This window comes from Emydura macquarii, unplaced genomic scaffold (genome assembly GCF_026122565.2).
Source record: "Emydura macquarii macquarii isolate MOO-44397 ecotype Brisbane River unplaced genomic scaffold, CSIRO-AGI_Emac_v2 contig_2676, whole genome shotgun sequence".
Taxonomy (NCBI): domain Eukaryota; kingdom Metazoa; phylum Chordata; order Testudines; family Chelidae; genus Emydura; species Emydura macquarii.
The window spans coordinates 18,517,165-18,532,245 of record NW_027132813.1 but is presented as its reverse complement, the minus strand read 5'-3'; the positions used below and the strand labels follow the sequence as shown (position 1 = coordinate 18,532,245).

General features: G+C 39.0%; 1 protein-coding gene across 2 annotated transcripts; it reads left to right on the top strand.

Annotated features, from left to right (window-relative positions):
* Positions 1 to 1,636: 1,636 nt before the first annotated feature.
* ATF3 (activating transcription factor 3) lies at positions 1,637 to 9,529 on the top strand. Of its 2 annotated transcripts, none has more exons than XM_067564995.1 (3): positions 1,637 to 3,101; positions 4,732 to 4,839; positions 6,337 to 6,535. In XM_067564995.1, the coding sequence occupies exons 1-3, from the start codon at positions 2,829 to 2,831 to the stop codon at positions 6,394 to 6,396; spliced, it is 441 nt and encodes a 146-aa protein (XP_067421096.1). In that variant the 5' UTR covers positions 1,637 to 2,828; the 3' UTR covers positions 6,397 to 6,535. The 2 variants fall into 2 exon arrangements, with proteins under 2 accessions (XP_067421096.1, XP_067421097.1); XM_067564996.1 differs by having other exon boundaries at positions 2,858 to 3,101; positions 6,360 to 9,529.
* Positions 9,530 to 15,081: the final 5,552 nt, after the last annotated feature.

Here is a 15,081-nt window from a genome sequence, read left to right as displayed (position 1 = left end):
GAACAAGACCCCACTGTGCTAGGCACTGTACAAACACAGAACAAAATGACAGTCCATGCCTCAAAGAGCTTACAAAACTGGTTACAAAAAACAAATAAGTGGAAACTAGCAGCAAACCCTACCAAAGAAAAACTGACCTAAAACACTACTCCCACAAACCTACCCACCCACAAATCTCAGCCCCTTCAAGCCCTTCTCTTTCCTAATGTAAAGCTGAGTAAGTAGAGATGCCTTCCAACATGTCTGAAGGTCAGCAGACTTGGGTTATTTCAGACCAAGGGGAGCAGCAAATTCTAAAGTCAAGGGGGCCCATATAGAATACTCCTTCATCACTCTTAAATCAAGGAGACACCAGTAAAAGCAAATAGGATTATAAAAGGGATTTTAGCAGAGTTTTGTTGGTGCTAGTGGATATTTGATAATAACTCCTCCAATTACCAATGGAAATCCAGCATGAACAATATTTTTCATGATATTTTCCATGAAATCTGTGCACATTCTTGGTTTCTTTCAGTGGTAATGCTGATTTTAATTAAAAGTTTACCCACATATTTTCTAAAAACAGACCTACCAGCAGCACTGAAAATGTATTAGCACAATTAATTACTTGGGGTAGGCTGGAGAAATTGCTTTATTGTTAATTTAGATCCCCGATTGGAGTAAATTAAATAGAATTATCCATGTAGAATTAAGCCATCGCCTTGAGCAAAAAAAAAAACAACAGAGACAGCTAATGCACATAACTAAGGTTTCCTCTACCCACAGACAAAGATGGGTTCAATCTCATTGGGAAACTGAAAGAACATCCTTGAATGTGTTGGTAAAATGCTAAATGGTAAATGCTGTTGTTCGTTTGTCATCTGGAAATCATAGGGATGTTTCTAACTGGTTGGAGATGAGTATCCTTTAGCTATCTGAGATTATAGGATTAATGGATATCAGTACTTCAGATGTTGACTCATGAGCAGGGGCTTCCTGAAGTGAATTACATAAATTTCCCAAGGTCTGTTGGAATAACAAATAGTTCCAGGGAATTTTCCCTTCTTTAATAACTGAGGTTGAAGTCTTGCACGCACTGAAATCAATGAGAATTTTCCATTGACCTGAGTTGGGCCAGGATTTCATGTGGAAAGTTTGGGAACTCTTCAGTTCTTCTATTTTTATGGAAAGCGAGAAAGTTTGGAAAACCTCCAAACCTGGGATCTGGTGACTGGGGCAAGGGAATTCTACATATTGGTAACTCACTAACATTAGGTTTTTGTATTTCCCTTTTACAAATACTTAGCTGTGGCCCAGATTCTGATCTCCGTTACCCCAGTGTAAATCTAGAGGAAATTTCTAGATAACTGAGAGCAGAATCTGGCCTTTTGTAGGGTGCATAATCTTCAGCACCACCACCCAAAGATGCAAAGTTATAGAACTGACTTAAAGGTGAGTGCACAAATCTAGGCTGACTACATGGAGCCTTCACTTATGTACACAGATGCCCTGAGGCAGTTATCTACTTATTTGCTAGGGAGTTAATTGCAACTGATTTTACTATAATTACCATAGGACTCAAGAACAGGTAATACTGCAGTACAGTAACCGGATAGCAAATGTGAAAAATCAGGACGGGGGTGATGGGTAATAGGCACCTATATAAGACAAAGCCCTGAATATTGGGACTGTCCCTATAAAATCAGGACATCTGGCCACCCTATACTGCAGTGACCCCTGACTACAAGACATACAGTTGACTGCATCCTGTGAGGAAGTAGAAAATACAATATGGTAAAATAATCTGAATTTTATCAATTTTTTAAAAATAAGGGTCAGATCTTTCACTGGTGTCAACTGGCATAGTTCCATTGGACTTAATACAGTTACATCAATTTACATTGGTGGAGGATCTGGCCATAAATGTTTAATCATTTTAAATACCTTAATTTTAAGGGTCTGCACCTTCAGATTTCATAGGAGCAAAAGAATGAAATATACTTCAAATTTTGCATTCCTCCTTCCCTCCAACTCTACTTCTGGCTTGATATCCCTGAATCTATATACAGTTCTTTACACTTGTGCCAACTTTTATTAGAAACTGCTTTGCAGGAATTTATGTTTTGTTTGAACAGTTTTGGGCTAGATTCTAATCTTGCTCAATCACACTCATGTAAATCTAGGCTTCCAGTGGATTCACTCTGGATTTACACAGTTGTAACTGAGGTCAGGATCTGGCCCATTTCTTCCAAGCTCGAATAGGGTGTTACAGCCCTTAGTATGAGGGATCCATTTATTTTATGTCTTTTTACAATTTTAAAATAAAACCTCTTCAATTGCCATTTTTCCTTCTAGAGGTCCTTCTCTTTTCCTCCTTCCCACCCCAATCCTGTCCCCACATGCACTGCCATTCTTGAAGGATTCACAATGCCATTTGACTTTGTAGAAAGATCCTGAAAATGGATTTGCATAATAAGATAATATCTAAAAAACAAACATCAATTTAAAATTTGATTAAATATAGATGCATTCACTTGGGACCTGATCCTGCATTGCTTGATTTCAGTGGGAGTCTGGATTGCTAACGAATGCAGGATCAGTCCTTATAAAGTAGACAGTACCCATTCTTTTGCAACCATTATGAACTACAGTGTTAACTTTCACACCTTTCCGTGAGACTCTAAAATAAATTTATAAATGTGTGTGTGTGTGTACACACACGCATATATACATAAATAGCATAAGAATGTTGTCTCAACCTATGCAAAAAATATACAGGGATTGGTTCACAGTTATGAAAAATACAGCTCTCTTCTGCCACATCTGTTTGGCTTGTTAAGATTATTGAAATGTTGGTTTGTTTTTTTTTCCTTTTCAGCAAAATGATGCTCCAACACCCAGGCCAGGTATCTGCATCAGAAGTCAGCGCCTCTGCAATTGTTCCCTGTTTGTCTCCTACAGCGTCACTGGGGTTTGAGGATTTCACAAACCTAGCCCCCCTGGTGAGGGAGGAATTGAGATTTGCCATCCAAAATAAGCGCCTATCCCACAGGATGTCCTCCACACTGGATACAGTGACAGTGTTGGAAAGACCTGTTGAAATGTCTGTTCTGAAAGAAGAGGTATCATTCCTTTGATAATATTTCTGTTTGATTGATTAGTGTTCTAATTTAATGGACCACAAAATATATCAAAGATCAAGAAAGTTATAATCTCAAACACAGACAGTCCTTAGTGCTCCATCTATAGAATAATTTTTGTATTTTATATTATGGAGTAGATGTACGTACACTGAGCAGAGGATCTGGCCCAGTGTATATTATACCACTTACAAGGTAATTTAAGGGAGAACAAGAAAATGTTACACAAGGTGCTGTGAGATAAAAGCCTAAACACAAATCACGGGATATAAAGACATCGTAATTTCTTCCAAGGGAAAGAAGCATATTGCAACTGTGTTGTGTTTTCTACATTTAATGGCACCCACCAGATTATGTAAGGAACCTTTCTTTAAAATTAAATCTGTCAATGTGTTCAGTGCTCCAGTGTTTCTTTATTTCTGTTTTCTTTAGATGCTACTATGAAACGCTATTTCATCTTTCATTTCAGTTAGGGCCAGTTTATTTTTAGCCTGACACAAGTAATAACTTCTCTTATTAAAGGAAGGGAGTATCTGTAGAGGCTAGTCGGTTTCTGGCTTCGTTACTGACTTGCTGTGGGACCTGGAGCTGTAGTTTAACTTTGATGTAGCTAGTTGAGGTCAACTGCAGGTGGGAGGTGAAAGATTGACTTTGCTCAGCTCACTACAGGGTGGTAAAACCAACTTGTGCCTTGTCTCCGCTAGGATTTTACATCAAGATCACTATCTCAGATTAGCTATCCCAATATAAAAAGACACCTTTCATTGCAGTGGAGACATAGTTTAAGTTGCTTCAATAGCCATTAATTGGTTGTAAACCAGTTATTTGGTTGTGAACCTACCAGGTGGCTCTAAGGAAAGCTCTACACAGCATGACAGCACCCTCTTCTGAAGAAACCAGCTGTGCCATTCTTAGACTCAGGAGACCAGACTGAACTCATGTACATTAGTATAATTCAGGGTAACTCCACTGAAATCTATGGAGTTATACCAGTGTAAAATCCAAGTGAGATGAGACTCTGGTCCATAGGGCCAAAGTTATTTTGGGTTTACACTGGAGTACCTGAGGGCAGAATTGAGCGCAGAGTGGAAACCTTTGTGAATTCCAAACACAACCATTGATCCCCACTTCATACTCCTGGCATCAGTGGGTGTGTAAAGTTGGCTGGGTTGAGTACAGTTAGTAGATTTTAGCAACTAGCATAGTACTCTGCTATCCAGCCACCAGACTAGGGGCCTGATCCTGCACATCATTATTACTCAGACAAAACTTCTCCTGACCTCAGGGAATGAAACATTAGTCAGTAGGATAAAATCTGTATATATTTTAATTTAAAAATGTTGGCTTAAATACATCTTCAGGATGTGACACAGAGACCTCATTCTGACCTGTTACATCAGTTTTACATTGATGACCTCAAAGGAGTTACTCTTGATTTACACTGTTGTGAGATCAGAATCATACCTCTAGGATGGCTGATGCTCTGTGTTGGTAACACACCTATCAGTGCTAACCTTTAGTATTACCATTATTTTAAAAGTCAGCAATTATCAACATGATTATTCTGCATTTACTGTATCATGCTGAGTATGTACATCTTGAATCTTGCTAGTTTTCACCCCAAGAAGATGAAAGGAAAAAGAGAAGAAGGGAAAGGAACAAAATTGCAGCTGCAAAATGCCGAAACAAAAAGAAGGAGAAAACAGAATGTTTGCAGAAAGTAAGTTACTGACTTTGAATGTTCTTACCCTATTTCCTCCTGCTGTTATTTAAGCAAGTAGGACAATGTCTTCGGGCTAAAGGTCAGGACTAGGAGTCAGGAGATCTGGACTCTGTTCCTGTCTCTGCTACAGGCTTCCTGTGTGATCTTGGACAAGTCATTTACCCTCTTTCTGCCTCATTTTTCCAACTGTAAAATGGAGATATTTAGCTACCTCACTTGAGTAGTGGAAAGCTGAATTCACCAGTGGGTGAAATTCACCTCTGTGCACAAAGCTGGCACAAGGCCTATGCAAAACCCTAGGGCTCAAGGGTGAATTTCGCCCAAATGCCTATAATGACCTTTGAGATCTTTAGAACAAATTTGGTTAACAATGAAAGATATATGAAAAATAACTGCAGAAAGAAAAGAAAAAAATGGTTGCAATTTCAGTGAGTGATAGTGTTTTATATGTGGATAATACTAATCTGAAAATGTAAATGGAACATGAGTAATTAATGTTATATTTTATATAATGTACATTATAGATCCTAATAAGTTATGCTTGCTCCATGCACCAAAGTTTGATTTCTCTATGAAACAGCTCTCCAGTTAGAAATGATCACTGATGTAGTGGCTTAAAAAATTAGAGCTGCATCTCATTTGGTTTATAATTAACACTCCTGATTGAACTTTTTAGAGAAGTAACTTACAAATCACAAATCTATCTACTATTACTATTGCTTATTGATACCATAAGCTTATGCCACTGCAAAAAAGTCATGATGTCATAAGAGTCCTATGGACAAGAGTGTTTATATATGGTAGCACAGAGGACGCAAGATTAGGAACAAAGTACCCTTTATGGTACTAATGTCTTTCTCCATTAGCAAGTTTGTGATTAGTAGCATTTAGTATTTAGTACATTTAGAGTACTAAGCAGTCTCTCAAAGGCCCATATCAGTGACTGTCTCTTTAGAAAAGTGCAGGGAGCCCATTAACATCACTCCTTGTGTTGGCCAGAGGGTCTTATCAGAGAAAAGCAGGGTGCTCCTTCTTATCATCCTACCCCAAAATGAATGGACTGCCTCCACATTCTCTAAGTCAGTGATGGCCTGGGAACAAGGAACCAGGTTAGAATCAAGGACTTAGATTCTGGGGTGCAACTTGCTGCAACTTCCACGAGGCCGTTGGACTGGCTGAGTGAGTTCATTATGGCTTTCTTTTTTTTGTGGTGGTGGCAAGTAAGATTCCTTTTGGCCAAAGCAATGTTTGGCAGGTAGCTGTACTGAATTTGGCTTTGTGACCATTGTTATGTTTCTTTAAAGGGCAAAGTGGGCCATTGACTGAATCTGTTCTCTAGACTATTATAAACTGGTGATGTACAGTTACATGGTTATAAGACTAATTAAGGAGGCAGTTTCTTTCTAACCCAGCCGTCACGGTTTGCTACCAATAAAGAACAGCAACCATCACAATAACATTGTGATTAACTATGTAAAATACTCACTTTAATAGTTATGTCTGTGCTCTGTGGCTAGGAATCAGAAAAGTTGGAAACTATCAACGCAGAACTAAAGGCCCAGATTGAAGAGCTAAAGAACGAGAAGCAACATTTGATATACATGCTCAATCTCCACAGGCCCACTTGCATAGTCCGAGCACAGAACGGGAGGACACCTGAGGATGAAAGGAACCTCTTTATTCAACAGATCAAAGAAGGAACATTGCAGGGTTAAGTGACACTGATGAGGCAAACCAAGAGATCTCATAGTGCATCTTTACACCAAAAAAACCAGAAACCATGGAGTATCTGACTCAATGCGTATCTGTAGGATCCTATTAGTCGAGTACAGTTAGGCAGGGAAGTTGCTTTGTGAAGCAGGAAGGATCATGTTGGCTTAGCTGTGATTCTTTCCCTCCAAAGATCTGGTCTCGTTCAAGTTGAAGAGTCCTTTGCCTCAATTCTAGGTTTTAGTACTTGTCATACTTGCTGTTCCTAGAAGCTACAGACAACAGCTCCAGAAGTTTTAGGTCCCTGCTCGTGCACGGTGCCTGCACTCATGATGTTTGTATTAGAACTCTATGACTTCCACTGATGCACATTGTACCGACAGCTGTGCTGGATGGACACTATCTTTCCTTGTTGCTGGTTGGGAAAGCACACAGAGTGTTTTTAAATTTTGCAGTTTCCAGAATGATGCTTTCTGGAAGAATGTATTGATACATAATGGGAAATACTGTAGTTTAAACAAATGCTGCAAAGACTTTATTGTCAAACTAAGCATTGTACTTATTTTTTTTCACAACACTTGTGTGGGTTTTTCTGTGATCCAGAGGCAGATTCTGAGAAGTCTGATAGGTGTGAGACAAGTGTCAGTTTCTTGCCAAATATCTATGTAGCTAACTTTGCATTTACTGAACTTGAACCCTACTACTGTTCTTCAGGAATTGCAATTTTGCCATGAAAAGTAGGAAAGCACTTGGCCTTTGCGCACCCAATGGATGATGCCCCATATGTATGGTGCACTTTATGGAAACAAAATTACACAGTAAAATAGACTTGAAAAATGTAATGATTCCCTGATGTCTTGGGGCCTGAGCCTGCAATCTTTATTCAGGCAAAACTCCCACTTATCATTCATTCTAGGTGAAATTCACCCCTGTAGAGAGGGCAGGTGCAAGGGCTATACATCATGTAAGCCCTATTTTGACACTATAAATGTAATTTAAATAATGCATTCATTTTGTGCTGGCCTTCTGCAGAGGTGTGAATTTCACCTTCTGGGAAGAGGGAACTAACCAAGAAGGGACTTTATTAGGAGTTCTGCTTGAGTAAGGTTTGCAAGATTGAACCCCAAGTCTGTGTATCACAGAAAATAGAAATGGAAAAGACTTATTACATTAGATCATCTAGCAGCTGATTCTGCACACCTTTACTCGTATTAGTAATCCTGTTCACACACATAGTCCCATGGGTAGCTCTTACTCATGTGAGCAATGGTTTGAAATCTCTCACCCTATCAGGATTATTTCTTATTGCTAGATGATTTATACAGGGGGAAAATTCTGATTGTAGTAATTTTTCTTTCACGTTTGAGTGGTAATTGCAGTCAACTAAAATGCTGTTTAGAATCCAAGAATAGCTTAGAAATTGGCGATGTAGTGAGTAACTATTTTTACTTTTTTAAAAATCTAACCTTAGATGTTTTGAACTACTAGTTGAGCTGCTGAACTAAAGAACTAGAGCTATGAGTGTTTAAATTCTGATATTTCTGTGAAATCCTCAGATTGTTTAATCCTATTAAATATTATCTTTACAGTTTTCTGTAAAAGAAAATATTATCCTTATTTATCACTAATATTCCTAAGAAGTTGAGCTAATAAATATTGCAAACAAGACAAAACTGAAAACACAAGTGTTGTACTGTTTTTTTTTATTTTTACTTTTTGGTGTCTAATATTATATATTTCTAAACTTCAATGCTTCTATTTGGGACCCACTATTTAAAAAGTATAAATGCCTGATCCTTGCCTCACAGGAGGTGTTGATCATCTTGCAGGATTGGGTCCAGAGATTTCATATCTCAATCAGTGGTGTCTAACTGCTTAATGATGCATTTTAAATGAAGCAAACCATAAGAATGGAGCTTACAGTACATAATATTTTACACCAGGTCTGCAGTGTTAAAAATACAATTTCAGTCTAAAGACTAAACCAATAGATACCTCAACCATCAGCTTCTTACTTTGCAAGCCCCAGATGGGTAAACCAGTTATCATATCTGATCCTTTTTTATTTTTATATTCTGCAATAGAACTTCTTAATACACTTTCCTAAGATCTGGATATACTGTAATGTCCTATATCATGTTTCAAATATGTACTTCAAGTACCTGAAAAGTGAATGTATAAAATACAACATATTGGGCCAGATTCAGTCCTGAGGACCCGTCTCTTGTTGCAGATTATGTGGAACTCCCAATGACTTCAATGAGAGTTTCTCAGATCTGTTGCTGGAGAACAGAGCCTCTCATGCAATTCCATTGGCTTAACTAGAGTTACACAATGGATAAATTTGGCCCATTGTTTGTCTGACACAGAATGTGTTTCAATAAACTTGTCAAATGAATTTTCATTAGTATTTGACTTCTGTAACATAGAAGCAATAGATCTAGGCATAATCCAGATACCAAACTCCTTGGCTTGTCCTTTGTGAATCAAATATCAGCAAAGGCAAAATCACAAAATTCATGTCTCGTCTTTAGGAATTTTGTGCGGTTGCTCTTAAATGTATTACTGGTGACGCAGGCGTCATGCTTTTGCTGCTTGAGTTAAACATAAATGTTATTTACTAGCATGCCAAATGTTAATATGGTACCACTACTTTTGTCAGAAGATATTCTGTTTTTATTTCTATCTGTTCAGTCATAACTGCTTTCCACAGTGTGTGTGTGTGTGTGTGTGTGTGTGTGTGTGCGCGCGCGCACGTGCGCATATGTGCTAGTATAATTCAGAAGTTATGGTACTGAAGTTAATTTGAATATACCCAAGAAAGCAATGTCTAAAAAGGCTAGACATGAGCAATGGATTGCATGGGTTTAGTAAATGTCAACTCTATTCGGGAGAACCTTTAAAACAGCATTAAAAACAATTTGTTTTCTATTCTCAAGGTTATGTTTTGATACTTTAATAAAAAAGAATTAATATATATTTGCTCATGTGTGACTTAATTCATTCTAAGGTTCATTCAAAGTCTGGAAACAATTTCTTTTCTTAGAAGAACAGTAAGCTATTTTTTTAAAATATGTTTCTGAGGTTTACAACAATAAGTTTCTGGAAGTTGAACTGCCGCTGCTTACTAAAATATATATTCCTCCAGCTATACACATTGTTTTGTTATTGTTATATTCAGTCTTTCACCTATTTTCTTCTTCTATCTGCTCTTATTTGGATTGCAATCTTGCTTTAGCTAGTGTGATTTTGACTTCTTATCTTGTTTTATCTTTGGTAAATTTGTAAGTCACTTGCTTACCTTCTGACTTGCCTTCAACACAGATTATTAACCACAGGTTTGTTTGAAAAAGTCTCATCAATAGACTAGGCAGTACTGGTGTTAATTATATTTGTTTTATAATATTTATTTTAAAACTTGGTATCAATCTAATTATGTACATTGCTAGTGTATGTAATATATTCTTATCACTATTACTCTTGTTCTCCTTCCCCTAGTCCCTCCTTTGTCTCTCCTTCTCGTAGTCCCCAATTAGATCCATGCAGATCACATTGCAGGATGGGGGATCTCCCTGATGGGGTGCCCCCTGATGGGGCTCCACCAAGACTGAGACCCACTAATAAGTGTATTTTGTTCTGAGTCTTTTCTATCTTCATAATCTACTTTTACACATTTTGCCCAAGAGAGCAGGTTCATCAACACTGGGATAAATAATCAGTGAATCAATTAAATTAATTAAAGGGGAGATGTTCTCAAAAACTGATTAAAAATAACTATTAATTCCATGTTTTACAACAGATTAAGAGGATATTTTAGACCTTAAGAGTACAGGTTGTCATTTTATAAGTTTGTAGCTTTACCTTTTAAGATGTTAACAAGATCACAGACAGCAAATATTCTGGTCTTGATATTTTTGTAAAAGAAAGATCTTATAGGTGATTATAAATTCAGAGAAAGAAATCTCCCACAAATGTAATTATAGGAGGAAAAACATAATCCAAACTATCTAAACTGAACAAAAGAAAAAAAAACAGAATAATTGGTTATGGTTACACTATGTTTTTTAAACTTTACTGATGGAGATCACCTAGTGGTGGTTAGCAGTAACTGCGCATGCCAGCTTCAAATCTGAAATTGTCAGGTGTGCAGTTAGGCACCCCTCTGTCTCTTTCCCTTCTCCTCCCACTTCCTGAATCCTGTAAATAAATTATTTTTAAAATAAATTAAAATAAATGTTAATATATAATTAATATATATTAATAAATAATATACATTTAAAAATAAATTAAATAAATAATTATGCATGTGTCTAACTTTACTACTGGGCGTAGTCCCATTGAAATCAATGGAATTATTCATGGTAGTAAAGTTAAGCTAATGTACAAGTGTTTGAAAGATTGGGCCCTGAAATTATAGTTCACAATGTGGAGTTAGGCTATGTCTACACGGATGGCGGCAAAGTCACCGCCGTCAGATCGACTTATCTGGATCGACTGAGCGGTCAGTGAAGACCCGCTCAGTCAATCCAGAAGTCAATGTTATTAATCCACCCCCGCAAGTGGGGTAGCGCTGCATTGACGGGAACGCGATTCCCATCGGCGCAGTGCAGTGAAGACAGCACGCAGAAGAGAAGCACAGAAGTAGACGGGAGTTATGCAAGTTCTTTGCATACTTTGCATAACTCCCATCGACTGCTGCCGAATCGCGGAGGTAAGTGTAGACTAAGCCTGAGACCTGCGGCTATATTTACTTATTTTATGCATCATGTGGCCAGAGCTTGCAGCTGACATTCACTAATACTGTCAAACCCAGTGCAGTAGAAAGGACATTATTACTAGCACTGGCCTCAATCCTGCAAATGCCTGATTTCAGTGGGACTATTTCCATGAGTAAAGTTACTCACATGTGGATGGGAGTGCAGCTCCCCCTGGGCTGCCAAAGCAAAGGGTAAGCAGAGCTCTTCCATTGCTCCCACTTCTTCTTGGCTGGTGTAGTGAGAGATTTTCATTCTGTTTAAATCTACTTTAACCATCAGAACTGATGCACAGAGCCATTAAGTGACTTATTCCAGGTCACAAAAAGCCAATGGCAGATTTAGAAGCAGAACCCAGATGTCCTAACTTCTACCAGTATTGCCAACTCTTGTGATTTTATCAGGAGTGTTCTTCTTACAACCCCAACTCCTACAGGCATGCAATTAAATGAGCATCTCTGTGTTCATAGTTGCAGAGAAAAGCTTGACAATGTGACTAGAGTTATCATAAAGACTTAGACATGAAGACAAATAAAATGAACCTAAAATATATTATGTTTTAAAAATCTCATTATTTGTAAGCAAATCTCATGATTTTTGTGCCTTACTCATGATTTTGGAGTGCTTGGGGTTGGCCATGCTGCATGCCCTGTGCTAACAGCCAAGCACTCTATGCTCTCTCTTGCATGACATGTAAGGATGCTGCTGTTAGAAATCAGTTATCTGTGGAGATTCTGAAAAGAGTCTAAAGACTAGGTTTGCTGAAAAAAATTATTTACAGCTAATAGTGTGTGTTGGGGGGAAGGGGGGAAAGTGGGATGTTTGTAAAAGATTTACTTGTTTTTAAAATAACCTGCTCTTTGCACCTAGTCAACAGCAGTGAGCAAAGGATTTCTTTGTACATTTATCTGAGTAGTTATTTCTATCTTAATTCCCATTAAGCAGCATTCAATTGCATCCTTGAATCTCCTGTCCCTTTGTGCACTGACCCTCCACTTCACTTCTCTTTAGAGATTGTTACTTGAATGAACAGAATGTTCCAGTGTCTGCTTATAGGGTGATGGCATGACCACATGCAGTGTCTTGTAATATTTTGTACTTCTCTACATGCCACATAAACAGAGTCCATGAAAGTAATATATATACAAGATGTGCAGCGAATAAGGCAACGACTTCTTACAGGAAACAACTCACTGTCATGATATATGGAATCAAAGATATTCTTAAACAGGAGACATTTAGAAAAAAAAAACTACAACTACAGACCACAAACAGGCTTCCATGTAGCCTGTGTTCCAGCTTTGTCTCCCTTGTTTACCAGGGACCACACCTCATTGGAAACTGTACAGCACAGAGACATCAAAGGGTTGAATAATATATTGCAAGTTAACATGTCAATGTATTGTGGAGGTCATGCATACAACCCCAGGGAGTGGGAGGGGAGTGTGGACTGTAGAGGTTAGCATTCAGTTCCTGCAAGCTCCTTGTGCAGCTCTCAACTGCTTCCCCTGCAGTTGAGCCAAGAGCTATGTCAATGTGCTCCAGAGGAGATATGTCCTGCCCTCCTTAGCCAGGATACCTCACTGTGATAGAGGTTGTCAAAGGGGGATTGGAGGTGGAAGATAAAGGGCATTGAAAAAAGCCTTCTGACAATAAACTAAACTGTGAACTTACATATCTCCAGCAAATGAACTTTTGACTCCCTTGCAAACAAGCAGTTCCTCTTCTTCAGTTCCTCCTTTGCTCTTCCTCTTCTCCACACTGCAGCCAATCCCCCACCTTCTCCCTGCCACTTCCACAGTACCAGCAGGAGCAGCTTTAGGCATAGGCTACATAAGTGACTGTCTATAACACCAGGTCTAAAGTGGCACTGAACTACCCCTGGAATATCCACAGCCACTCACCAGCAGGCCAGTTCTGAACACCTCTGTCTGCAGAGCTTCTGAGAACCCATTACCCTCCTCATCCCCAGAAACTTGTTATCCTTGCTTCCTGCTTACTCATGAGCAACAGGCTCCTTTGAGTCTCAAATGATCTCCAGAATCCTGCATTGGTTGCTGTGGTACCTTTATTGCAGTCAATGGAAGAATTTTGGGATGTTTTTGGGAACTAAAGGTTCCTGTTGCAAATAACTGAGCAGAAAACATAAACAAATGACTTGGAGAAAAAATGACACAGGTGACTGGGTGAGTAGGTCTGTGAGAGAAAGAAAGCAGGGAATGACTGGGATATGAGGAGGTACAAATTCTATCTTTGCCTGTGGATTCAAGGCACTTACTGCAATCCTTGAATAGCAGAAGAATCAACATGATGAATCAGAGTTTAAGAGAGTTTTGTGTGACACTGGAGGAAGATGGTAAGGGACCAGGAGGGGGATGAGGATTAATTTCTCCTGCTTTGCTTTCTTCTTTTGCTACACATCACTGTATTTCACACTGAAGATACCAGAGGCAGCAATGGCAGCTTAATGAATAGTTCATAGCAATCATAATTTGCAAATTTCCATCCAGCACCACAATGCACTGCAATGATACATAGAACAAAGCTAAGGGCATGGCAGCCACGTGCACCTTGTGCCTCTTCCCCAAAATATAATGACACTATGTAATGGCTTTTCAAATATTTTACTGAGTTTTTCAGTTGCTTTAGGATGCTATTCGTTGCTGTGTAGTTTAAGTGTTTGTGCAATGCCCTACTTGCATTCATGGTGGTTGGGGCAACTCTTTAGCAACAAACTTGTTATAATAAATAAAACATTGGCAATCTAGTTAGGAGCCTCTTAACAGCACTAACTCAGAAATGACAATTTAATTATCATGGTATCATGGAAATGGTACCCCAGTCTAACAGCTGATGTGTCATAAGCAAAAATAGGAAATTTGGACACTACTATAGCTGGGCCCTTCACACTGAAAGCTCACTGATACCAAATATGCGATAAGGTGCTACTCTGGTATATCAGCTAGAATCCTCTAGTTCTTTTCTTCTCCAGGCACATAAACAGTGAGCTGGAAGACATTCAGTTAAGTCTGGCATTCCTGACATTGCCTTAGGCCTGGTCTACACTGGCAATGGAGGCTGACGTAAAGCTGCTTATATCGACCCCTTAAAGTATGCATCTCCACTGGCATGTAAGTTCTGTTGATTTAAAGCACAGTAGAAGTCGACCTAATAAAACCACCTCCGCAAGTGGTGTAGCACTGAAATTGAATTCCATGGGTCAAATTTGTGTCAGTGAAGGCGGAGCGCAATGTAAATTGATGCCATTGGCCTCCGGGAGGTATCCCATAATGCCCTGTTGTGACCACTCTGGACATTCATGCTCTGCTGTAACATGGCTACGTAAACAAGAAATAGCTCATCCCCTCAAGCCCTGGGAAATTTTGATTTTCTATTTCTGATTTACACAGCATGGAGAAAGCTTTGTAGATGAACTGCTCATGGCAATTGCACGGCCCAAATGCGCTCCAGCTTGGAGTCGACTAGAGGTCTTGGATCTCATTGGTTTGTGGGGTGAAGAATCTGTTCTGGTTCAGCTCTGAGTAGCAAAAGAAATTTAGATATCTACGAGAAGATATCTTGTGGCATGCTGGAGAAGGGGCACAACAAAGATGCGCAGCAGTGCTGCATTAAGATCAAAGAGCTGAGGCAGGCTTATCAGAAAACTAGGGAAGCTAACAGCCATTCTGGCTCCTTGCCCAAAACATGCTGCTTTTACGAGGAGCTGCTTGCAATTCTCGGCAGTGACCCCACCATTGTGCCACCATGCAGCATC